The 22,547-nt window shown below is 51.8% G+C and overlaps 9 protein-coding genes across 9 annotated transcripts; 6 read left to right on the top strand and 3 right to left on the bottom strand.

The window, feature by feature from the left end:
• Positions 1–114: 114 nt before the first annotated feature.
• On the top strand, positions 115–708 carry EDD37DRAFT_652083 (uncharacterized protein; the record flags this gene model as incomplete). The annotated part of the gene is made up of 2 exons (XM_062818424.1): positions 115–197; positions 312–708. 2 exons carry the CDS (start codon positions 115–117, stop codon positions 706–708), a joined length of 480 nt encoding a protein of 159 aa, XP_062667607.1.
• An 883-nt stretch (positions 709–1,591) lies between these two features.
• On the top strand, positions 1,592–2,044 carry EDD37DRAFT_567345 (uncharacterized protein; the record flags this gene model as incomplete). Its single annotated transcript, XM_062814146.1, has 1 exon — positions 1,592–2,044. One exon carries the CDS (start codon positions 1,592–1,594, stop codon positions 2,042–2,044), a length of 453 nt encoding a protein of 150 aa, XP_062667606.1.
• Positions 2,045–3,131: 1,087 nt separating this feature from the next.
• Positions 3,132–3,696, top strand: EDD37DRAFT_611231 (marvel domain-containing protein; the record flags this gene model as incomplete). The annotated part of the gene is made up of 2 exons (XM_062815276.1): positions 3,132–3,194; positions 3,244–3,696. The coding sequence occupies 2 exons, from the start codon at positions 3,132–3,134 to the stop codon at positions 3,694–3,696; spliced, it is 516 nt and encodes a 171-aa protein (XP_062667605.1).
• A 2,438-nt stretch (positions 3,697–6,134) lies between these two features.
• Positions 6,135–7,361, top strand: EDD37DRAFT_493902 (uncharacterized protein). The gene has a single exon (XM_062813358.1). It carries the CDS (start codon positions 6,469–6,471, stop codon positions 7,174–7,176), a length of 708 nt encoding a protein of 235 aa, XP_062667604.1. The 5' UTR covers positions 6,135–6,468; the 3' UTR covers positions 7,177–7,361.
• A 184-nt stretch (positions 7,362–7,545) lies between these two features.
• Positions 7,546–8,193, bottom strand: EDD37DRAFT_658790 (thioredoxin-like protein; the record flags this gene model as incomplete). The annotated part of the gene is made up of 1 exon (XM_062819005.1): positions 7,546–8,193. The coding sequence occupies one exon, from the start codon at positions 8,191–8,193 to the stop codon at positions 7,546–7,548; it is 648 nt and encodes a 215-aa protein (XP_062667603.1).
• Positions 8,194–9,001: 808 nt separating this feature from the next.
• Positions 9,002–10,996, top strand: EDD37DRAFT_567093 (uncharacterized protein; the record flags this gene model as incomplete). Its single annotated transcript, XM_062814127.1, has 2 exons — positions 9,002–9,209; positions 9,258–10,996. 2 exons carry the CDS (start codon positions 9,002–9,004, stop codon positions 10,994–10,996), a joined length of 1,947 nt encoding a protein of 648 aa, XP_062667602.1.
• A 997-nt stretch (positions 10,997–11,993) lies between these two features.
• Positions 11,994–13,974, top strand: EDD37DRAFT_493642 (uncharacterized protein). The gene is made up of 2 exons (XM_062813357.1): positions 11,994–12,287; positions 12,343–13,974. The coding sequence occupies exons 1-2, from the start codon at positions 12,120–12,122 to the stop codon at positions 13,879–13,881; spliced, it is 1,707 nt and encodes a 568-aa protein (XP_062667601.1). The 5' UTR covers positions 11,994–12,119; the 3' UTR covers positions 13,882–13,974.
• Positions 13,975–14,331: 357 nt separating this feature from the next.
• Positions 14,332–16,137, bottom strand: EDD37DRAFT_567700 (D-arabinono-1,4-lactone oxidase; the record flags this gene model as incomplete). Its single annotated transcript, XM_062814162.1, has 1 exon — positions 14,332–16,137. One exon carries the CDS (start codon positions 16,135–16,137, stop codon positions 14,332–14,334), a length of 1,806 nt encoding a protein of 601 aa, XP_062667600.1.
• Positions 16,138–17,522: 1,385 nt separating this feature from the next.
• Positions 17,523–22,385, bottom strand: EDD37DRAFT_567151 (uncharacterized protein; the record flags this gene model as incomplete). The annotated part of the gene is made up of 3 exons (XM_062814133.1): positions 17,523–17,775; positions 17,833–22,174; positions 22,229–22,385. 3 exons carry the CDS (start codon positions 22,383–22,385, stop codon positions 17,523–17,525), a joined length of 4,752 nt encoding a protein of 1,583 aa, XP_062667599.1.
• Positions 22,386–22,547: the final 162 nt, after the last annotated feature.

Below are 22,547 nucleotides of genomic sequence, written 5' to 3'. Positions count from 1 at the left end.
GTCAAATGGATTTCGGCCTCGAGGTCAAGCTGGAGAACAACCACCAATGCAGAGGGTTGAGATTGCCGTTCCCATTTGTTGCTGCCGTGAGAAGGCTACCTGTGGGATCCGACCATGGAAGTCAGGCTCGACAATCTTCTCGGGCATCTGGGGAACGTGGAAAAAATCCTGGTATACGCATTTGGAGTCTTCGACAGGTACTACATTTGCTAGCAAGACGAACATGGCACATACAGGCAGGGTTAGAGGAGTTTTGCTGCACTGAGACGCGAAAAGCCAGTTGCTAACAACCACTCTTACTCATTAGAAAGAAATGGATTGCCGCCGGCCCTTGATGAATTGCTCTTCCCTTCCAACGGATCGAGTAAAGACCTGACGACCCTGCAAGTCTCCCACGGTCATAACGATGCATTCTTCGCCTTTGACGAGGACGACCGAATATCACATATCAACACAGAGTTCCGAGACATCGCAAGTAGCATTGCCCATACCTGCTCCTCACAACCTGCGATACAAGCAGCTGCAACCTCAACTTACACTCGGTCGGAGGAAGTCACATACATTCTCGCATTGGGACGAGGTCAAAGGAGACGAGCGCCAGAATCCGACAATGTGCGGGCGACAGTCCTCGAAAAAGAAGCTTCGTCCTGGGAGCATTGCAATCGCCGGCGTGTTGTCGATGGGGCCGTCGCCCGAGAGGAACTGTAGCCAGGTTAGTCAGCCATTGGAGGTGTCGCCTGAGATGCTTTCCGAAGAAAAGCGTCCGAATCCCCCGGGACAACCTAGCTATGCAAATGCCGCAGTGCAGACGGACCCGGTAGAAGACCAGCAAGTGACCAGCAGCATTTGCTTCCATGAAACGGCATCAAAGCCAGCGCGGTTTCGTGATTCTTCCACTTTAATCCTTTCCGATATATCTTCCAGGACAATCGATTCGGGTATCTCTCTTTCAAGCACTTCTTCGGCAAGGCTCCGAAATCTATCAGCATGGGGGCCATGAATCGATACTTCTGGGAGAGTCAGTATCGGCTTGGTGACGCTCTGACTCGAGCATCACCTATTGACATTTAGTCAAATTCTTCAGGACAAGACCGCCCTGCCATGTTGCAGTAACCAGCCTCAACACGTATCAGACCGGTCTGATATGCTAAGTCGACAGATTGAGGAACACAGGGGCAGACGACTACTTAGAGCGGTAGGATTGAGTGAATTGCGTCATATGCAGTTATGTTCCGCTGGAGATCTTGGTACCCCTGAAACGTTTGACGCGTCAGAGCGCGGTCTCAGACGCGTTTTGACCCTAACCCTGTGGCCTTCCAAGGTGAGGATCTGCGCAATGTGAACAGTACCTGCGCAGACAACCAACGAATGACGAAATGTAAACATTCTACCAGCGTCGACGAGGTACCAGAACAACTTGTCGAAGCGAGTAAAGGTGAATATCACTCTGTGTCAGCACTACTAGGTCTTACTCTCTCGTTGAACTGATCTCACCTCCTTGTCACTCTGTTTGAAGCATCGCAGTCTCTAGGCTGAACCGTTCTCCCAACCGTTAGAAGTCTACGAAGACATCATCATGCCGCCTCTTCCCATGGATCACGTAACCTCCCCTCAGGAACGACTCGCCTGCGCAACCATGCATGCCGACCTCCTCAGGTCGCTCTTGATGCACCCAGTCGTTAAGTACACGCCCGATGGACAGCCAGACCGGTCAAAAATTCCAGACTCGGTCTACTATGTAATCGATTTCGAAGTGAGAACGTACCGCGATTACATCCTTCCTCTCCTGCCGCCGGACGCGGAAAAACACAGTCACGACCTGGCTGTTTTCCAGGCTGCCGATGGCAACAACGATATGCTCGCTGATGACTTGTTCCCTCGAATGAGTGTAGGCGGATTCGAAGAGAAGTGGACGGACAGTATTAGTCGAGCGATGCTGATCTCAATGATCATCACGGAACCGAGTATGATGACAAAGTTTGGAACTCCTTTCGACCTTGGTCCAGAAGTGAAGGCTGCAGCAAGAGCTTTCCTGAGCGATTAAGATTACCTCGAGGAGTTCTGTCTTGACCGTTATATCACTTTGGGGGCAGGAACAATGTGCCGGCGCAATTCACGTTGAAATATTGTACGGGATTTGTACACAGGTTGGGTCATACGGCCACGGTGGCTGTCGTTGGCGTTATGTGGGCTGGGTTCTCATCGTCTTTCGTACATGAACACAAGAAACTCTCCTCGTGTGCATCCTCAACCACCCGTCACTTGTGTTTCATTGTACAGTACTGGTCAGGGTATGCTGCTCGACATAGGCCTTGAGAGACTTTTGGAGCTGGAGCGGGCATTTGTTGCTGAAGCAAGGCTACGACCCCTGCAGCCTTGCTTTGACGTCATCCCAGTCAGGATGCCCACAACATCAGTCTTCCATCTTCCAGCTTGATTCCTCCCTTCCTATCGCTTCTGCACCCTACTGTGCTTGTACATGCCCGGCTTCATGTTCCAGCTACTAAGACTTGAACGTGGCTGCTAACCTGCCACGAGTGAGGTTGGTGCCCGGTTTGGGCAGGCTGTCTGTGTCCAATAATGCCGTGCCATGTTCCTCCTCTTCTGCCACACCGACACGCGTCTTGATCACGCGCCTCTACTGCAGAGAATCCTCAACGTCGATCTATTCGGACTAAGCTAGCTATACTGGACCATATAGCCATTCAAATGAATCTCGTGATGGACGACTGAGATTTTGGAGTGACTGGGACGATGGGACGAATCCCAGTTTCCAGAAGCCTTCTCGATGCCACCGCTAATCTCATTGACCAGGACGGCTTTTCGTTCCGGAGTTCTTCAGAAGCCTTGATTGAACATGACCCAAAAGCAAGAACGTAGGACATTGTGCCAGGGGGTGAGGCAGTAACGTCTGGTAGTCGAGGTGACGATGCCGCCTTCCTCGTTGGCAAACGAATTTTCAGGATGTCATCGTGTCACCTTCAAAAAGCTGGTCTATTTCACTTCACAACTCTTTCTCTTTCTCCCTTCTCTTCATCCTCCCAAGACAACTTCTTTCGTCCCCTCAACCACTTCACAACCTCCGAACCTATCAAACCAGTAACGAAACATCGATTAATCAAACATCCAAGATGCCTGTCATCTCCAGAATCGCCTCCATGGCCTTGCGGGTTGCTGAGCTCGTCTTTGCCGCCGTGGGTTGAGCACCTTCTGATGAACTTGAACTCAACTAATTTTGACCAGGTTGTCATTGGCAACATCAGCAGCTACCTTCATCAACGTCAACGAGGTAGCAACTTGCCTCTGGCTCGTTTCATCTACGTCGACATCATCGCCGGTCTCTCCATCCTCCTTGCACTCCTCTGGCTCCTGCCATTCGCAAGCGGCTTCTTCCACTGGCCAATCGACCTTCTCCTCTCTCTCGCCTGGTTTGCGGCATTCGCCATCTTGATCAACTGGATCAGCAATCACTCAACTTGTGGTGGAAACACTCTTGGCTTCACTGGAACAAGCACTGGTACCAGCACTGGTACCAGCGGTGGTCTTGGTTGTGGTCGCTGGAGAGCAGCCGAGTCATTCTCGTTCTTGTCGGCCATGTTCTGGTTGATCAGCGCTCTCCTCGGCCTCTGGTTCATTCATCGCGAGCGAAGCAAGCGAGTCCGAGCCGATGGAGCCCGCGCTGACGTCGCAGTTTAAGCCTTGATGGACACTTTCAGTGAGACCAAGTGTGCTTACCACTGGGACAGCAACACTCGAGGACCATGGTATCGACGCAGTCAAGTCTAGATGGATCGTTGAATACGAGAATCACACGGGGAATGATATTCTAATATGGGGTATTGGTGCTGCTGCATGAGAGAAAACAATCAAAGTCTACAGAGACTGGGAAGATGCATTGGGACGACAGGGCGTATGTGCTCCTCCATGATACCACAACATGCGACTGCTTAATACCTGATAGCTGCAGTCGACAAGCAAGTTCAAGTCCTTCACGTATTTAGCTGGACAGCGAAATCACCTGTTATTGAGAAATAATTCTATCCTGTTCAGCCCCTTCTTTTCCTTTTTGCTAACTTGACAAATATGGTCTCCATCTGTGCCATGTCTATGCCCAGTCTGTTTAAGACAGCAATACAGTTTGCCTGAACTGGTGGGAGGTATCAGTAAGACATTCGTGATATTTCATTGTTCACTACGACATGTAAGCAGTACTGAGTGAAGCGAAAGATGAACCCACCATCAAGTCGAAAGTGAAACAAAGCTTCACATCACTTTCACTGCCCGCACTTCATACATCGCACCGCAACTACTTCTCTTCTTCTGCCTCAGAACCTGTCCTTCTACCCACATCGAGTGCCTGGACATCGTCCCGTTCCACGATGCCTTCCAGTCGGATCTTTGTACTTTTACTCTCACATTATGCTCAACAACTGCAAGCACTCCTCCATCAATTGCCACTCCTGTCGACCAAACCAACCTACCTCAACGCGCCTTTGCGGCTTTGCCTTTCAGGGATCGGGAGATCGTCAAAATCACCAATGGTCACCGCGTCGCCTGGTCATCAGGAACCCGACATGAGCAACATGGAAACGCCTAGTCCTAATCATCAGGAACTCTCCATGAAGAACACGAGATTGTCTAATCCTGGTCATCAGGAACTCTCTGTGAATAACATGCAATCGTCCACCCGAGACCCAACTTCTCTCTTCACTCTTCCACCAGAGATTCGAGTAATGATCTACCGATATTTGTTTGACGAACTACAGGTCTACACACGTCGCACGTTTACCCCGGGGAACACGCCCTCCGGAGCGGCAATCTACCACGTCCAGAAAAAGATCCTACCAGAAAACCCGTTCGCATTGCTCCGCGCTTCCAGGGGACTATACAACGAAGCAGAGGTTTTCGCCTCTTTTCGCCACTTTTCTTACTTCACCGGTGGCTACCTGTGTCCTGTTTGCTTTGAGGGAGATCCTTCTCTCATTTTACAAAAACAGATTCTGCCCCGTCTTCGATCATTCACGGCTGACATGCACTACCACTCCCTCAGGCATTTCCTGAAAGTCTACAATGCTGACATCTGTCCCTCATTGCGACTGATCGACATCAGTGTGTTCACTAGCTGGAGGGGTGTCCCGGTTCGTTTTCCCGCTGCCTACATCACTGCGTACCTGGATAACGAACTCTACCAATCAAAGTACCCTGACGCCGTGTTTCAACTTTTTCTCCGCAAGGGTATTGAAGCTAGGTTAGGTAAAAGTGTGTTGAAAGCTTTGAATCTGCGGAATATCACACTCAAGTTCAAAATGAACATCTATTCCTGGAAGAAAGCACCTTACGGATCGCAGTCGTCGGAGGTAGCAGATGTGGTAAGTCGTTCTGTCATGTTTGAACTTCCGAATGACTAACATTCTCAGGTCGCTACCTGGAACAAGGATAAGGTGACAATCTTGACACTGATAGATATCCGTGAAGGATGCGATATGTACAAGACGTATGCACTTCCAGGGAATATACCAAAACGTTACCATGAAAAAGGCCCGGAAGAAGAGGAGTTCGACCGTATTTTACACCTCCAATAAAAGAGGGCAGGGAACCTGCTCTACCAAGACTTTTTTAAACAGGCGAACGACCAGGAGTTCTCATTGATGTTGGGGCAATGGAGATGAGACAGTCTCATTTGTTTTGCGAATGTCGAAGAATGGACACCTGAAGATTGTTCGACTGATGTGATACTGAATGGGTCTGGATAGCACTTGAGAATCAAAGGACCTCGACAACGGCTGGAGTTTGGAGGCATGTCATGGATTCAATGCGAAGTTGTATGGTATGTAATTTTATGACTGAAAAGAACATGCTCAAATTACTCCCACTCCCCCGGCGTTCCCATTGTCCCTTTCTCTCCTTTATTCTCAGCCTCGCGCTAAGCATTTACGCCATCTTCGCATGATAGAGGAGGTATTGACCCCGTACCTGTAGTCCTAGTCCATCCTCTGGCCACGTAATTGTATTCCATTGTCCTCCTGGGCTTTCAATGTCTGCGAGGACAGTTGTTCTGTTTCACGTTTTACATGCAACGGATACCCAGACTGGGTTGTATCGTGTCTCTGTCGCGACATCCAGCCAAGCCATGCGTTCTCTACGTTCTGCCACCGTCGCGCACTTCACACAGACGTGCTTCCGGACTCTTCCACTGCTAGAGGTAATGTCTAGCCAAGTAACGCCGAGAGTGTCGAGCCCACGGTGCAAAAATGGTGTTGAGGACAGCAGTTGTCCCTGTGAAGCTGTCCAGGTATTCGCTTGTCTCTTCAAACACGACACCGAGTGAGCCCTTTCTTTCTCTGTCGATAGTGCCTTGAGACTCTTCGTGAGTATCTCGGCCGAAGATCATACTTGACAGGACTTACTCGACCAGATCAATTCGTTTCTGCGCCTCCATTCTCACAGATACCCCTCAACGCAGCAGCCATGTCCTCAACCACGTCCTCGAGCTCAGATGAGCATGGCCATGTCAATGGTTATGAACCAGCAACAGTTCTCGTCGGTCTAAACTGGATCGAAGCCACCGACACGACCGAATACTACATCGAACCATCCGATGTTAACCTCTGCCCACACTGCACCACACACATCCTCCTCCTCAACAACTGCTGCCGCGGAGAAGGCATCGAACACGTCGAGTCAATGGCCAACCTGGAAGTCCTGCCCGAACATGTCATCGATACCATCACCGAGATCGAGGTCTACGGCAAATGGCAAGATGCAGTGGAATTCACGCTCTGCAATGCCAGAGACATGCCCATGCTGAAGCTCATATCCTTCCACTCGTACGACAATACCTACCCCATGTCGTACCCTGAGGGTCTGCAGATTGACGGTGTATCTGCTGCTGAGCTGACGGTTGAAGATCCATTCGACGGGCCCAGGCAGATACATCAGAGCTTGTACCATGCTCTGGGAGATATGCTGTTTGAGCTGTATGAGCTTGTTGGAGAGAAGGGGGTGGAGTTCGCGATGAAGGTGTGGTTTACCTTCGAGGAGAAGAGGGTTGGGTATGCGGTGTTGAGGTGGGAGGACAACAAGATGGTGTTGGATGATTTGGAGCTGGAAGACGCTCAAGAGACAAGAGAGGAGGAGGGAGGAGATGTGGAGGGAGAACGACAGACCGCTGAATGAGGGTGAGGTCACGTGTCAGGCTGAGATAATGAGATACCCCCGTTGGCCGGCCTTTCGGCGACAGAATGCCATTTTGCACAACGATGAACGTTGCTTCACGGCCCTCTTTTTTGCCCCTGTGATTGTGCTGGTGGTCGACAACGACGTAGGTCAAGGAGAAGTCTGATGAGTGTGGAGGTTGACAACGATTGGTCACCATGGACAAATTCACTGAAGTAGAAGGACGACCACGACATAACAGCACAGGACTGCTCGCTGTGTTAAGGGGATGTTCCAGAGGCAATGGCAAATACATGGTCATTGGCGCTGATGAAAGACTTCAAAGACATTGACAAAGTGACATGCTATACGACAGGAGTGTCCCATTGTTCACAATGCATCAATCCATTTGAGCGCCTCGGATGGTTCCAATCTCTTCGTGTAGTCCGGCTCGATGAATGTGTTGCGCACAATGCCCTTCTGATCGACAAGTATCGTGGCCGGGATGGGGACAGCAAAGGAGTCATCACCATTCCTGCTCTTCAAGTCGTGTCCGAATTGCTCAAAGACGGGACGCAAAGTTTCTGGTTGTTGGAAAAGAATGCCCAGCTGCCTGGCGTACTTGTTTCCGACGTCAGAAAGCACGGTGAACTTGAGCTCATTCTTCTCGGTGGTGGAGAGCGTCGTATCAGGCAATTCTGGTGTGATCGCAACGAGGGTGACACCCTTGGCTCTGAAGTCGTCGAGGTGTTTTTGCATTGCTCGGAGTGCCAGATTGCAGAAGGGGCACCAATCGCCTCGGTAGAACGTGATGAGCAGGGCACCTTGGGCAAGGAGTTCAGTGCTTGTGATTTCTTTGCCCACTGCGTTGATCAGGCGGAAGTCTGGAAGATCTTCGCCGACTTGGATCGCAGCATTTGGATCATAAGAAGCCACAAAGTCTGTCTTGGCTTTGTTGATGGAATGCTGGACAGGCGCCGGAGCATGCTTTTTGAAGTTCTCGAGAACTGTAGACAGCTGGGGTGCGAGGGTCGTCATTGTGATTGCGTTGAGCAGGTTTGAATGGCTTACTCGAGGAAATAGTTACGAAGAGTAGAGGGGTAATTGTAGTTGTGCCTTGCGTTTGAGTGACTTGTCGTGTGTTGTCTGGTCGTTGATGGAGAGACAATGAGCCATGTTTAAATAATGGTTCGATTGCTGAAGTTGTTCCTTGCAAATTGCGCATGATATTGAGAGTTTCGCAAACTCGTTCGAACCGGACTGAGGAGGACCATGGATGGCCGTGCTGGGATCTGGTCTTTGTGGTAATCTGGAAAGTGTAGCCGCGTTCTGCCGCCCACTAAAATGGCAATCACCACCCATTTTAGGCATCTTGGGCCATTCCGGGTTTGGGCGCAGTTTTAAGTTAGGGGCATCTGCATTACCAAGCACACACCTTGACACCTCTTCCGAAATCCGAGACCCTGAACATCCTGATCTCTGCTTATGCGACGCAATCAAGTCCGACCGCTTTCGTGCCAATTCGAGCGAGCTGAAACGAGCGACCATCATTCCCAGCCAGATTTCCGTTCGTACAGCGGCGGATCATGACTTGACAGTGCCGGAAAGTCCACTACCATGGCCTTGTCATGTGCCTGCACTCGAACGTGCGGAACCTTACCGGTCTGAGAAGCAAGGCTAACTTACAAGAGCCGGCACGGTCTGAGGCAGGAATTGGCCAGCTTGAACTTGAGAGTGTCTGCTTCCTGCTCACCTGGAGCGGGTGTGCGCCTCATCTCAAAAGCCGTGAAACAACATGCTCAGCCAACCACAGTTTGACGCAGTGAACAGACTGCCCGCGAAGCGCATGCGACTTGGTACAAAGTCATGCTCAGAGTGTCGAAGACGAAGAGTTCGCTGCCATTTTTCCACGAACGATAGCCGAACTTGCGAAGCATGCAATCTACACAACATTCTATGTGTTCCTCAAACCAAGAAGCACCACGATGACCCAGAAAAAACAGTATTAAAGCGCCGTGTGGGAGACTTGGAAGAAACTGTCCGTCAGATCACCGGTGCTCTTGACTTGATGACTAGGGCACCCAACTCGTCCCAATATTCAGACGATCAGTTTCAAGACCTTCGCAAACAACTACCCAACGTTACTGAGTACGGGTCCGTCAGTTCTACCGATCGTCCAGCTCCATCGGACCTAGAATCGCCCGATGAGGACTCAGATTGGAATGAAGTTGAGCAAGCGCCATTGATGAGCCTACTTCAGGAGACACTCAAAACTGAATCAGGAGGACTTCCTACTCACAGTCAAGTCGGCAAGTCCAACGACCACCAAGTCAAAACCTGCCTCTCAAACCTAAGTCCGCTACTTCCAAGCCTTGATGCTTTGACGTCGATCCTCAAGGCTACTCAAGACTTCTGGCCGCTTTGGCCATATTCTCCAATCTCTGCAGCAGCGAGCAGTGACGCCCCCAATGATGTCGACACGGCAAAGGCATTCATCGTCAATTCTTTGAATTCCGACACACGTTGCATTATCGCTAAGGCCTTGCTCTGGCTTGCGCTTTCCTTCCAGCAGGTGCCTCGAGGATTTCGACCTCCGGGAGATATGCTGCCTGACTCACCCAGCTCACTTCTAAAGCATTATATGCACAATGCTGATCTTCTGCTATCCACCATCACCGAAACGTTGGGAAATGCTGACTTTGTAGAATGTCTGCTCCTGCAATTCAAACTCTACTTCAATATGGGCAAGCCACGGAAAGCATGGCTTAGTAACAGGCGGGCTATGAACACGGCGCTGCTCCTCGGGTTTCACAACGTCGACGTCTCTACTCCCAAGCGGCACAAAACTTTGTGGTCGAAGATTTGGGTCACCGACAGACAATTATCGGTCATCTTGGGCCTCCCTGCTGCAATCGATAATTCGCATCCTAGCGTGTCTGAGGTGCAAGCCGAGGCGCCTCTCGAAGACCGACTTTTCCGCGAGCTTGCGATTGCATCAGGACTTATCATCCAACGCAACCAGAACCACAAAAGCGCAAACTATGCGACGACTATGGAGATTGACCACCTACTCGAACAATGCAAGGCGAAAATGCCCCCGGAATGGTGGGATCCCGCCCCTGGCACACCGTTGGCCGTCACCTACACCCGGCAATCCATCAAGCTGGCTTATTACTCTCTCTGCAAGATTGTGCATCTACCGTATATGCTCAAGTCGGCCACGGAAAGGAAGTTTGAGATCAGCAGAATAGCAGCCTTGGAAGCGTCAAGGGAGTTGATCAAAACTCACCGCATGTTGAGACGTCATAGCGGCCCAGAGAGCATCATGATTTGTGATGTGCTGGATTTCCAGGCTTTCAGTGCCGCTGTGGTCATTGTCATTGATCTCCTCTCAGTGTCTACCACGCGGCATGTTCGCGATGAGGCCGAGGATTGGGAACTGGTTCATGGCGTAAGAAAGGACCTTCGCAATGTTTCCGAGGTATTAAACTGCAGTGTGGCAAGCCAAGCCGCCAAAGTACTCGAATGGCTCTCACAGGCGCGGGAAGGCACATGGTCTGGCAGCCGAACCTGCATCATCCCGTATTTTGGAAGGGTAAAAATTGGACGGCAGACACGAGGGGATCAGATGCCTTCCAATGGGACAGGGCTTCGCGCGAGCGAGGTACAACAGCCTGCAAGTTCCGTCGAGATCAGCACGAATACCTCGACGTCCTTCAGTCAATTCTCGGATCAAGAATGGTTTTCTGATCAAGAGTTAGGGATGGATTGGATGTCTTTTTCCGACATGAACGAAAGCTATGACTGGAGTATGTTGTTTAACACGCCTGTACCAGAGTGAGCTTGAAATTCATTTCGGTTGGTGCTTGAACCATCTTGGCCAAAAGACAAGGGCTTCGGTGGTGATATATATCAGAGGACTTTCATCACGCTTTCCGTGCTTTAAACGTTGCCAAGGCGTGCAGACACTGTCGAGTGCTAGACTCTTACGGCTCTGTACCTCGGGCTTGCTAATCTCGTCCATATTTTACTTCGGATCGTCGGCATCGCAACTCCATGGAATCGTGGTAACTGGCGAGAAGGAGCAGAAAGTCGCGATCGTGATGGAACGTTCTCTTTGACATCCTTGACAAACAAAACAAGCAAACCTGTCAGGTTCTGTCAACGGGCTGTAAGCGGTGAATTATAGGGGCCGGACAAAGAATGCGGAAACATCCACGTCACGAAGAAGTACGTAATGATCCGCGCAATGAGGGGACGCTGCTGCAGCTGTCATATCATGAACACAACACTATACCTCTCTACATCCCTCGCAGCAGGTAAGGTTTCTGCCGTCCCTTCAAAGGTGTTCTTGAAGACGCGATGTACACATACATCTACCAATGCATTCTCGGCCACAAAGGCGCTGGCCTGACCGGCCCTAAGTGGCACAAAATCTGACGTTTTTGACAGCCAACGGGCTGGCCGCTATGACTTTTTAGGGCTTTGACACTGCATGACCTTAGGACCCTCGACTGCGTACGTACCCTTTCCAGGAAAAGGGACACCATCTTCCCCAGAGTACATTGACGATGCAAGCACAAGATCGAGCGGGCACGCGACAACGTGTGCCTTGCGGGTAAGCCAGTACGGCTGTACGGTAGGACTGATGATCTTGACTCATGTGAAAGCTCAAGGCTATTTCGGTTGTGTACGAGTGCCTTCGAACTGACAATAAGGAACAATGTTAATCTGAAAATGGATGAGGTACAGCGGTCACACAACGCCACTTTCTCCGGAGACAGGCTTCATGGCACGCACCTAGACCAACTGCACACACTGCCAGGGGCTTTGCCATAATTGTCAAAGCACCTCGATGCGGGCCGAGGAGAATACGATCTCAAGTACAAAGGAATCATGATTCCCTCCTGCGCGTTGTCGATTGCACGACGGCTACCGCTGGTTTTCCTCCCCTTGACACACTCATGGTTTCTCTCAAGAATGCGTCGGCGACGAAACCGTTCCTGTTCAGGAGCGACTATGTTTCCGATCTCTTCAACGTACAACGAGCTCGCAGATCCCTGCTAGTCATCAGCGTGATCGCCCTGCTCATGCTGATCGTCAATTATACGTACGAGTACAGGCAGCACATAGTGAGATCCTCCCTATTGCATCTGCATCTGCACCCCAATTGACACGTCTCCACAGTATGGTCTCATGCCCTCGCTTGACTCAAACGAAGAGAAGAGCACAAAACATGACACACCACGACCGAACAACCTCCACGTCTTGATGACTGCACAGAACAAGGATGTGAATATATGCAAGCTCTCGCTTGGCTTGAGCCTGTTCGATTATCCCGCTCCAACCGTGATCGGATGGGAGTCGAGATTTGACCAGCACTTGCTGGGTGGCGGTTCCCATCTCGCCAAAATCAGCTTGGTCCTCGAGCATCTCAAGAGCCTTCTCGACTCGGGTCATCAAGCTTCCGACCTTGTCTTCATGTTGGACGCGTTCGACATCTGGGTACAACTACCGTGGCAAGCACTTCTCGCGCGCTACCACTCCATCAACTCAGCCGAGAACAAGCGGATATACCAACGAATGGGAAAAGCCGCCGCGAAAGAACACGTCGAGCAGACAATCGTATTCGGCGCCGGTAAAAGATGCGCCCCAAATGACCTGTACAGCATCGCATGCTTCGCTATCCCCGACTCACCACTGCCCAAAGATCTATATGGCGCCAACACCGACTCATCCATCGGCATCAACGGCGCCGCCAGTTATCGCCAACGCTACCTCAACTCGGGGTACGCAATTGGTCCGTTGGGCGATATGTATCGGTTGTTCGTGTTCGCAGAACGCCGTCTGAACCTTTGCATGACGTACAACTCGAGGAACCCGAGTCCCAGCGACCCAGGAGATAACACACCGGGCTTCTGCTACGGCGGCAGCGACCAGAGTATCTTTGCGGATCTTTTCGGCGAGCAGGAATTCCACCGCGAGATCATGCGCCGCCACCATCATACATGGCTAGACAGCGTGTTGGAGTTCTTTTGGAGGTCTCGCCCCGGCTCGAAGCGACCCAACGCGATATTGCTGGGCGCCGTTATCGACGACGTTGTCGACCCAAGTTTCAGCCACGAGACCATGGACACGACGTACCTGCCCGGCAAACCGCACGAGTTTGGTATTGGATTGGACTATTTTTCCGAGCTGGGCCATCAGACCATCAACAGCGAAGAGCCTGAAGATGCTCAGTATTTGTTCTACAACGAGAGTATCGCTGGACAATTGAAACCGCGGAGTGTAGTCGCATGCCCCCTGAACGAGAAGCTAGCTTCTGCGACGGATGAAGATCCTGCGGCGGCGCTGCCCAAGGATATTTGGACGTGGCCGTTGCCGGGGGTCGATGGACCGAGTTGGCCGGCCTCCATATCGTTATACACGCATTTATGTCTGGGCGTAGTGCCTGCCATGATCCACCATAATGGTAAGAAGGGACGGCGCGAAAAGGATTGGGATAAATTGTGGTATCAGAAGCAGTTGCCCGCAATGATGAATGCGGGAGTGAAAGCGAGTGGCGAGACGCCTTGGACAAGAATGAAGCCTGGGATATGGACTGTCGAGGCGGGTAAAGAGAAGAAGTTCTTGCCTTGGGTCGATGCGTGTCCGACGGAGTATGATCAGGCGCTTTATGGGGCGGGTTTTGATAGGGGGACGACACCTTTGCCCGAGGGATTTTGATTGATGATACCATTTGTTCTTGATGGAGGGATTGACACGGCGTTTACTACTGTATGACGAGCGGCGACATGGTTCTTTTTTATCCTCAGAGAGATGAGATTTCACATTTATTAGGGAGCAGCGAGCATAGCTTTGTTTTCACCGCTGGGGACGATGGCCGTCTAGTCTTGAATTGAGATGTTGAAATGGGAGATCTTATCTTATACCCTACTGTAGTATATGCATCTTTTCTTTTCTTCCTTTTCTCTTTGGGTTGCGATGAGACAAAAAACACCCGGAAAGAAGAGAAACAAATCCTGCCGACCCCTCGCTATGACGCATACTCCTCTCATCCACGCCAGGTAACATAAACGCTCGCCTCCCCCCTCCTCCACATAATCGAACGAATGCTCGGAACTGATGCACTCGCTTCCCCTTTCGCCATGTCATCATACGAATGCTTAGCCTTACTCATTCGACCCCTGTAGCATAGACGCTGGCCTCCCCTTTCGCCATGTAATCAAACGACTCTTCGCTCGTGGTCGTGGCAGGCGGGCTGGGCGTAGTGGTCGGTGTCATCGCCTCGTCGCCCTCTGTCTCCCTGGACTCTTCTACACCCATCGCACCCTCCCAGAGCAGACCGTCTCCGTAACCCCAGCCAAGCTTCTTCTTGGACCTGCGCACTTCATGTTCCATAAGCCCCAAACTCGCTCCGGGCTTGGTACTGTCATGTAGAGGTAGATTTCGTTGATGCCATTCGCCGAGGAACATGCCGTCAGGATCACTCTCGTCGCGAATCTTGATAAACTCGGTCATATTATCGCCGTAGGTCTCGGCAATGTAGTCGCCCGCGGAAACAAAGTTCTTGGCCCAGTGAGGGCGTGCGCCCATCTCGCGCATCAAGTACTCGAACGCTTCGTAGTATCGCTCGTGGCAGGGTGGGTCCTGACCATAAGGTCTGTACAGCGTCGCGTTGAGATACAGCGTGGGTCCGTCGGGAACGGTGGGGTCCAAGTATGGCCTCACGCTCGATTTATTGATGCTCTCGTCTCTGGCGGTGTGCGTCACGCGAACTTCAACGGGACAATGTACCCAGATGCCCTTGCTGGAGACGGGGATCTGGGCGATCTTCTCATCGTGGTTGATCCATGCGGACAGTCGGCGGATGGCCTCAGGGCCTTTAGAAAGCGGTAAGGCCCACTCGTTGACGAATTGCGAGTACAGGCAGTCCATCAGCAGAGCTTCACGGGCTGGTTGTACGCCGGACATCTCGAATTTGCCGGGCTTGAAACCGTACTGCATGCCGAAGACGAACCATTCGACCCATGGCAGGATGCGGGGAAAACTGTTCGACAGCCATAGCAGATTGTGGTAGACGTAGTAGCCCATCGCGCCGCCGTAGAAGGTCGTGTTGGGCGCTCGGAGGGGTGCTTCGGTCTTGGAACCGCTCCATATGACGGCCTGGTGCATGTACGGTAGCCACCATACACGGGTGAACTCCTTGCTTGTCCAGAGGTCTTTATTCCAGGTGTCGAGGACGGAGGAGAGAGTGTGGAGAGATTGCGACCAAGAGATGTTGAAGTCTGGGACGGCTTGAAGGGTGATCTCAACGATGATGCCGAGGGAGCCGAGCGACAGTAGCGCCGCGCGAAATAGTTCGGGGTTTTTGCTTGCTGAGCATGTGACGAGTTGGGAGTTTGACAGCAGGACGGTCAGAGAAGTGATGGAATCTGAGAGCAGACCATGTTTGAGACTGGAGCCGTGAGTACCGGTTGAAATTACTCCCGCGACGGACTGGACGTCGATGGAACCCAGGTTCGGCAACGTATAGCCGTCTGTGGCGAGCACTTGGTTGAGGTCGTGTAGAGACAGTCCCGCCTGGAAATGGAACAGTCCACGAGTGCCGCCGACATGTCGTTCGAGGACTTGGTTGAGGTTGTCGAGGTTGACGAGCCAGGAGGAGGTGCATGTGAGGTCTGACGGAGAATGACCAAAACCCGTTACACAAAGCCTTTTACGACATCTCCGTGCCAGAGTCACGATCTTCTGTAACTCTGGGATACTTGTTGGCTGAAAGTAAAGTTCGGGTCGCGAAAAGAACGTTTGTGCCCATGTATGATGCAAATAGCGGGCTTTCGGATTGAAGGGGATTGAATCATCGAGGCGGGAGAGCTCGCGCTGTAGTTTGGCATCTAGAGTGATATTGTCGGTGGGCCCCGATGACAGTGGCGAGGTGTTTGGTTGTGTATGCGGTAGGTTGGGGGCTGCCCAATCCATCTTCCGGAGTTCACTCTGAGATGTGAGAATTGTTGAGATTTGGTTCAATTCATCGTTCGATCAGATGGGATTGCAGTGATGTTAGCTGAATGATACCATGGATTTCATTATCCGGTGAGTGGCAGGTGGATGGAAATGGAGGTGAAGGAAACGGGAATGGATTTTCGTCGATGACGCGACTCACTCATACATACAAACACGTGACTGGAATATCTTACCTAATCCCCCATCTTTTAACGCGTTCAAATCAAAAGTTGCCGAAGACTTGGGGGGATCACGTGTCTTTACTAGTCAGACGAGTTAGTTGACTTCGGGCGGTCGCCTACTCAATCAATGACTATATAGCTATAACTAGATCGTCGTAATCCTTTGTAAACGGAGATGTTCGGCTTAACTGACCTCACGTAAAGACTTATCGAAGACGAAAACAGCGAGGGATCTCCAAGAGACGATAGACCAGCAGAGGTGGACGCGCTGCCGAGTGCTGCTAACTCGACAGCCGATTTTGACGTTCGACTTGCGCTGCATACGCCGAGAATACAGTGACGCTCCTGGACCCTCCGACAGCCCTTACTGTCCTGTCTCTTGCCTACCTTAAACGTGCTGTGATACACAACTGTAGCGCTCCACAGCCAGTGTCGCTTCACTCAATCTGCCCTCGTCCGCTAGGCAGACGCAGCGAAATTCTTCAAAGTCTGCCATTACTTCATAGGATGTCGAAGTCATGAGGCGTATGCTTCGCACCGAATCAAGGCCTCCGCTGTAGCTGGTCACGTTTCGGACCTACCTAGCCCGCAGAAATTTCGCGTGATCTGGAGCTCTTTTTTCGTTCCCACTACCCTGATATCTGGAGCAGCGCCTCTCTACCCCTGGTCGGCCGCGCTCATGCAGTTTTAGCGCCGGGAGAATCATATTATCATTCAACTTTTCCAAGAAATCTAGACTCTTGATCGCCAAAACCCGGTGAATTCTAGGAGAACGGCGACGGCAACATCCTGCTACTTTTCCTATCTCGTCCGAGACATCCACCCCTTATGGGTCTCATCATCAAGAAGTGCTCTCAGAGGCAGATAGAGTAACGGTACGGAGTACTGAAGATCACCAGAAGGCCTTCTGCGAAATAGCACCTCCCATCAGATCTACGGTATAGCCATTCACCACACCGACATTTCATGCAAGGGAGCTCCAACAAAAGCCCACCACGTCGACATCGTCCATCTCAAATCAGAACGCACAGTTTTGTCCCGTGCTACCCTTGAGCCCCCATGTGTGTTGTACATTAATAATGTCGAATATGAAGATTTTAAAAACAGCCGAGCCCTGCTCTTCCATGATGGCCAGGCTTCTGAGAATCGCCCTTCCGTTTTGATAACAATACTCATCGTTTACATCGTGATGCCCAGCTCGTGCAAAATCTCATCAACTCGTACACATAGTGGATCAACCTGTGTCGCTGATCGATCTGGCCTCCACTTCCGAAACACGTCTTTGACTTTTTGAGGAGGATCACCCAGGACCACATAACATACCGGTAAGACTGGCCGATCCTGTATAGAAGGCGCAAGCACCGCGATCTCTTCTGCGACTCGTATCGCCGTCACAAATTCTGCCGGCTTCCTGGCAGTAGCTCCAACAAGTCTATCAACACAAAGAGTCAGTACAACCGGAGACAAACTGGTGACGAGCAGTACTTACACATAAACCTCATCATACATGTCAAGAAGATGAATGTTGTGGGAATCCAGGTCTCTCTGGTTGAAAGGAGCAATCTCCTCCACCACCGCAACGTTGGACTGCTTTGGAGGTGATGCTGATCTGAGACCCCCGAAATTGCCGGCTGATTTCGGTCTGTCGTGTTCGAGTCGATATAGCTTGGGCCCCTGGCTTCGAGCTTGGCTCGGGCTGGCGCCTTTTCCTGTGCTCGGCTTCCTTGGGGAACGAGATGGGAACGCCTCCCAGAAAGTGGATGGTTCTTCGCCTTCGGTGACTTCTTCAATCTCCCCAGTAAGACCAAGGTCCATGCCTATTAGTCTCGCGCAACCAACGTCCTCCTGATCGGCACCCACCCCTTTCCAAAGATAGAATTTGGCAAATTTGGCAGATATTAAGAAAGGAAATCCGGACGAGAGGCTGGAGCTTGAGAGCTCAACCTCATCAAACGCAACATGCCCGAGATGCCGTCTACCGCATAGCATGTACAGCGCCGAAGACTTGTTTCTCCTTACGATGACAATACCACCGAGCGCCTGGAAGAATTCCGAGCTCTCTTTCCCTTGTCTCACAACTTCCAGTTTGGCGTTGTTGTCGCGCGCAATCCTCCTGCAGAATAGTTGAGCGTCTTCGACGGCAGCCTCGGGAACTTCATCCCCGCTCCAAAGGTAGACCCCGGACGTCTTCGAGCCGTTGGACGATTGCATTGAATGCACGGAAAGATACATGCAGTCTTCGAATAGAATATGCTCCTGCTGAGGTGGCATAGCTGTTCTCTTACCGTCACCCGTCACTTCCCAGATTTGATTCGAAAGTGTCCTCGACTTTTCCTGTGGCTTACGCTGCGAAGAGAGGAATTTTTCCGTGTCGAATTCAGCTGCGTCTCTCGCTTGAGGTAGGATGCCAAAGAAGCCCTCAAGCCGAGGCTTTATGAAAGAAGATGACTTTGAAGGTGAAACCCCCTTTCGAGGAGAGGGCTCTGCACGATTGGAAGCAAATTCCCTCTCAGGTGGAGGTGTCAGTACTGGCGCAGCAGCCGTGCCTTTTGTCGCGGAGCCCAGCTGCAATCCAAGCCCACTAATCTTAGAAGGAGTCACTGTCGTAGGTTTGGCTGGGCTATCAGGAAGAGGCCTGGGAGGCTTTGTGGTGTTCAGTTTCGATGTACTAGGCGTCAGTGGCCGGTTTGAGGCTTTGCGGGGCGTGATTGGTGCGGTCTCCCTTACACCATCGAGCTCTGGTGGTGTGAATACAGGTACCGTCCGATCGTTCAGCACTTCAAATTTCTTTGGGCTAGGTGACTTTGCAGGCGCAGGACTATCTTTCATAGACGGTGTACCCGTGCTTGAGACCTTGCGCACCTCCATAGACTTATTTGCTACGGGTGGCTTGGGCTTCGGTAGAGGACTGGACGAAGCCTCGGTCGACTTGGCAGAGCCATTGAACTTTTCGGCGATCCCCTTAAGTGCATTTAGAGGCTGCGACGTTATCATTGCGGGATTCTCCCTGAAAGAGTCCTGGGTTGAGGTCTTCTCTGCTCTTGTAGAGGCTGATGGCGCCTCGGACTTCTGCACATCGAGCTCGGTTGCTTCTTTCGATGAGGAGCTGGCCTTTGGCGCCCTCCTCTTCGGTCCCTTTGCTCGGGCTTTCGTCATATGGGTCAAGTCTTGAGAAGAATCAGCTGCACCTTTGCGGGAAGCCTGCTCCGTTTCTCGAACCGGCAGCTCACTGTTACCGTTGGATGCTGAATCTCCAGGTAGTTTGGGACTACCACTTCGTGACAAGATGCCGGCCAGCGCAGGATTCAGACGTGCCGCAAGTTTGCTGTTGTCGGGCAGCATGGTTTTGAAACTGTTGACCGAAATTGGCTCGACCTTGCTCTCGGCTTTCTCCTTCCCAGATTGCTTTGGTTCGAATTTCTCTGGCGAGACCGGTCTGGCAGACACTTCAGCACGTTCATTCTGCATCAGCTTGGCCTGGCTGGTTCCAGATGATTTCTTGGCTGGATCCTCCCTAGGCGGCAGTGAGTCCTCCTTAGACGGCGTGGGCTTCTCAGACGGGGTTAGGGCAGCAGCTGATGGCGACGCTTTAGCTGGAGGGTCAAACATTTTGACAACGTCAACCTTCTCCGTCGAGGCAGCGGTCCTGTGCAGGGTCTTACGTCGTGCTAATGCTTCCGGAACTGGCTCAGCAGGCTTCTCTTCCTGAACAGAAGTCTCAGGGCGTCTGCTTGGTGAGCCACCCGCAGCTTTCATTGCTTCCTTTTTCTGCAAGATGCTCTCTTTCAATTCATCGACACGATTGCTCTTTTGTGGCCCTCCCGTGGTGTTCAGCGCGGCCTTTCCCTTAGTAATGTTGTTTTTAAGCACGTCAGGGGCAACATAATTTTGGGTCTGGGCCCGCTTCAGTTTGCCAAAGACTGCTTTGAACTCAGGCTCCGTTTCGTTACTCGTCCCTGCCCCTCCTTGTCGCGACTTGAGGCTGGCTCTAAAATCTGTTTTCGGCGGCGTCTGAGGTTTAGGTTTTACAGCTGGAGGTTTCGTCTCGGATTTTGAATCGGCTTTGAGTGAAGCAGGTGATGCCACGTCAGGCGAGGACTGCTGCTGGACAGGAGTGATGTTTCTCTTGGACGGGACAGCTGGTTTCTCCTCAATCTTGTTGAGGACCGACTCCTCGGCTGCAGGAGTAGATCTCTGCTCGACTTGCGACACTTCTGGGGCCCTCGTCTTCTTCACATTCTGTCTTGGTGGAGAATCTTCTCTTTCTGCATGAGCAATGTGATGTCTTTCTGGTGATGTTGTCTTTTGAGGACGTGGCTTGGAGGGGGTGGCCGTTTTGATATCAGCAATAGCGGCCGATTCAGTGACTTGAGGCTGTTGTTCAAACTTGGAGCGTTGCATGTTCAACTTCCACGCTGGTACTTCTGGTTTAGCGGCCGTGAATCTGGAAGTGTCGGGTTTGTTCAATGCACTTTCGAGCCAACTTGCCTTTGTTGGACTCCAGCGACGTGGATCCATAGTCTTCGAAGGACTTCGACCCAATGGCGATTCTAAAGGCGGTGGGGTCATTGGTAGTTCTTTCGGCTCCCGATTGGGAGACTCCGTTGGCATGCGTTCCTTGGTTTGTGATTCTACCGAAGGCGCAGGAGCGAATACAGCTTCACTCTCTTCAGGCAAGGGAAGTGGACGGCCTCTTGTGACGCTTGCAAGACCGACACCATGGCTTGAAACCGGCCTGGAGCTTGACAGGGGTGACGAATTACCCTCCATTCTTGCATCCTTTGAAGTATTGCGACTGTGTCCTGGGCTGAATCCAGAGACGCCGGAGAGATGTGGCGGCCGAGAGCCTGCGATAGAGTCTCCACGCTTAAGACCTGCATTGGCCTGAACACTCCATCTCTTGTTTACGCTGTCTGATCTTTTCATCATTGCGCTCTCAACAAATCCTCCCAATCCTTTGGTTGGAGATAGTGGGCGTCCGTCTGAGCGCAGCACGCTTGAGGTGCGATCAAGACTGGAGACGTCTGGGTCGGAGGGGGCAGTGAGGTCCAAAGGCTTGAAGGCAGGCAGGTCCAACATCGGTGATTTAGTCGGAGTGGACGTGGCTACTGAAAGTGGACGGGCGGGAACTCCAGCTCCAAGATTATGCGCCCGTCGCTGATCCAACGCCGGTGGAGAGCGTATCGTGGGAAGGCTTTCACGAAGACCAGCAGGTTCGAAGTCCTTCGAGCGTTCAGTAGCCTGGCCTGTTCCGTTCGACATCCCTGGAAGCCTCAAACTGCCCTGAGCAAAAGAGGGAGGCCTATCTGCATCGCTATCATTTTTCCGGTATGCGGCGGAGCCGAGACCACGGTCCGCTGTTTGGCGGAAAAATGCAGGATCTTTTACTCCTAATGAGGCCGCAATGTCTTGTCGCGACATTTCCTCCGCATCTTTTTGGTGGCTGAGCTTCGGTGCCAGGCTTGTGTCAGACAAAGATGCCACAGACTGCGGTCTTGCTCTGAAAGAGCCAGTACCCCTCGACAGAGGCCTCTGCTTCCAGGACAAAGTTCCACTCCGTGACAGCGCAGTTGCATTAGTGGGTGGACTGGGCATTGATGGCTCTTCGCTAAGAGATGAAACTGATGGCCGGGAGAAGTCAAGTGAGGATACTGGGGTCCTGCCGGACTTTGGCGAGCTCGCCCCAGCTCGGCCAAGAGTGCGAGACTGTAGAGGAGGAGTCAGGGCTACAGGAGGTTCGATCGCTTGCCTGGATTTGGGTGTGCTCTCTCCGACGAGGCGCAAGGAGGGTGTAGGGCCAGTTTTGGAGGGAGAAAGAGATCGTGCGCGCTCTGTAGATTGTCAATTGCCTGGACTGCCACAATGGACGATAGGGTCAAGCGTACCAGCTCTTCTTGCCTGCCTCTCCTTTCTAGCTTGCAACATTTCTTCCTCCATCCTCCTCGATCGCTCCGCCTCTTCCTCACCTTGTTTTGAGTTCAAGCTTGATATGCGGGCGAGAAAGTCGTCCACAGACTCGGATCCATCCTTTGACGCGGCCATGGCTGTTACCGTTTTCGAAAGAGGTTCAGTGCAGGAGGCTGAGGTAGTAGGGAGGTTCAATGGCGCTTACGGCGCAATCATCGCTTGGAGATATGAATATTGGAAAAGAACGGCCAGCGCTCGGTGCAAGGAATCGAAGGTAAGCGAGCGGACGCGTGCACA

The sequence above is a fragment of the Exophiala viscosa genome (assembly GCF_022695815.1).
Source record: "Exophiala viscosa unplaced genomic scaffold EDD37scaffold_9, whole genome shotgun sequence".
NCBI classification, from domain to species: Eukaryota; Fungi; Ascomycota; class Eurotiomycetes; order Chaetothyriales; family Herpotrichiellaceae; genus Exophiala; species Exophiala viscosa.
This window is presented reverse-complemented; position numbering and strand designations above follow the sequence as displayed.

What these genes read in the sequence shown, in the direction of transcription:
- EDD37DRAFT_493902 (XM_062813358.1), top strand. Translation starts at nt 6,469, where the DNA reads ATGTCCTCAACCACGTCCTCGAGCTCAGATGAGCATGGCCATGTCAAT.
- EDD37DRAFT_493642 (XM_062813357.1), top strand. Translation starts at nt 12,120, where the DNA reads ATGGTTTCTCTCAAGAATGCGTCGGCGACGAAACCGTTCCTGTTCAGG. An exon ending in ACGAGTACAGGCAGCACATA is followed by an intron (nt 12,288 to 12,342) that starts GTGAGATCCTCC and finishes ACGTCTCCACAG; the next exon opens with TATGGTCTCATGCCCTCGCT.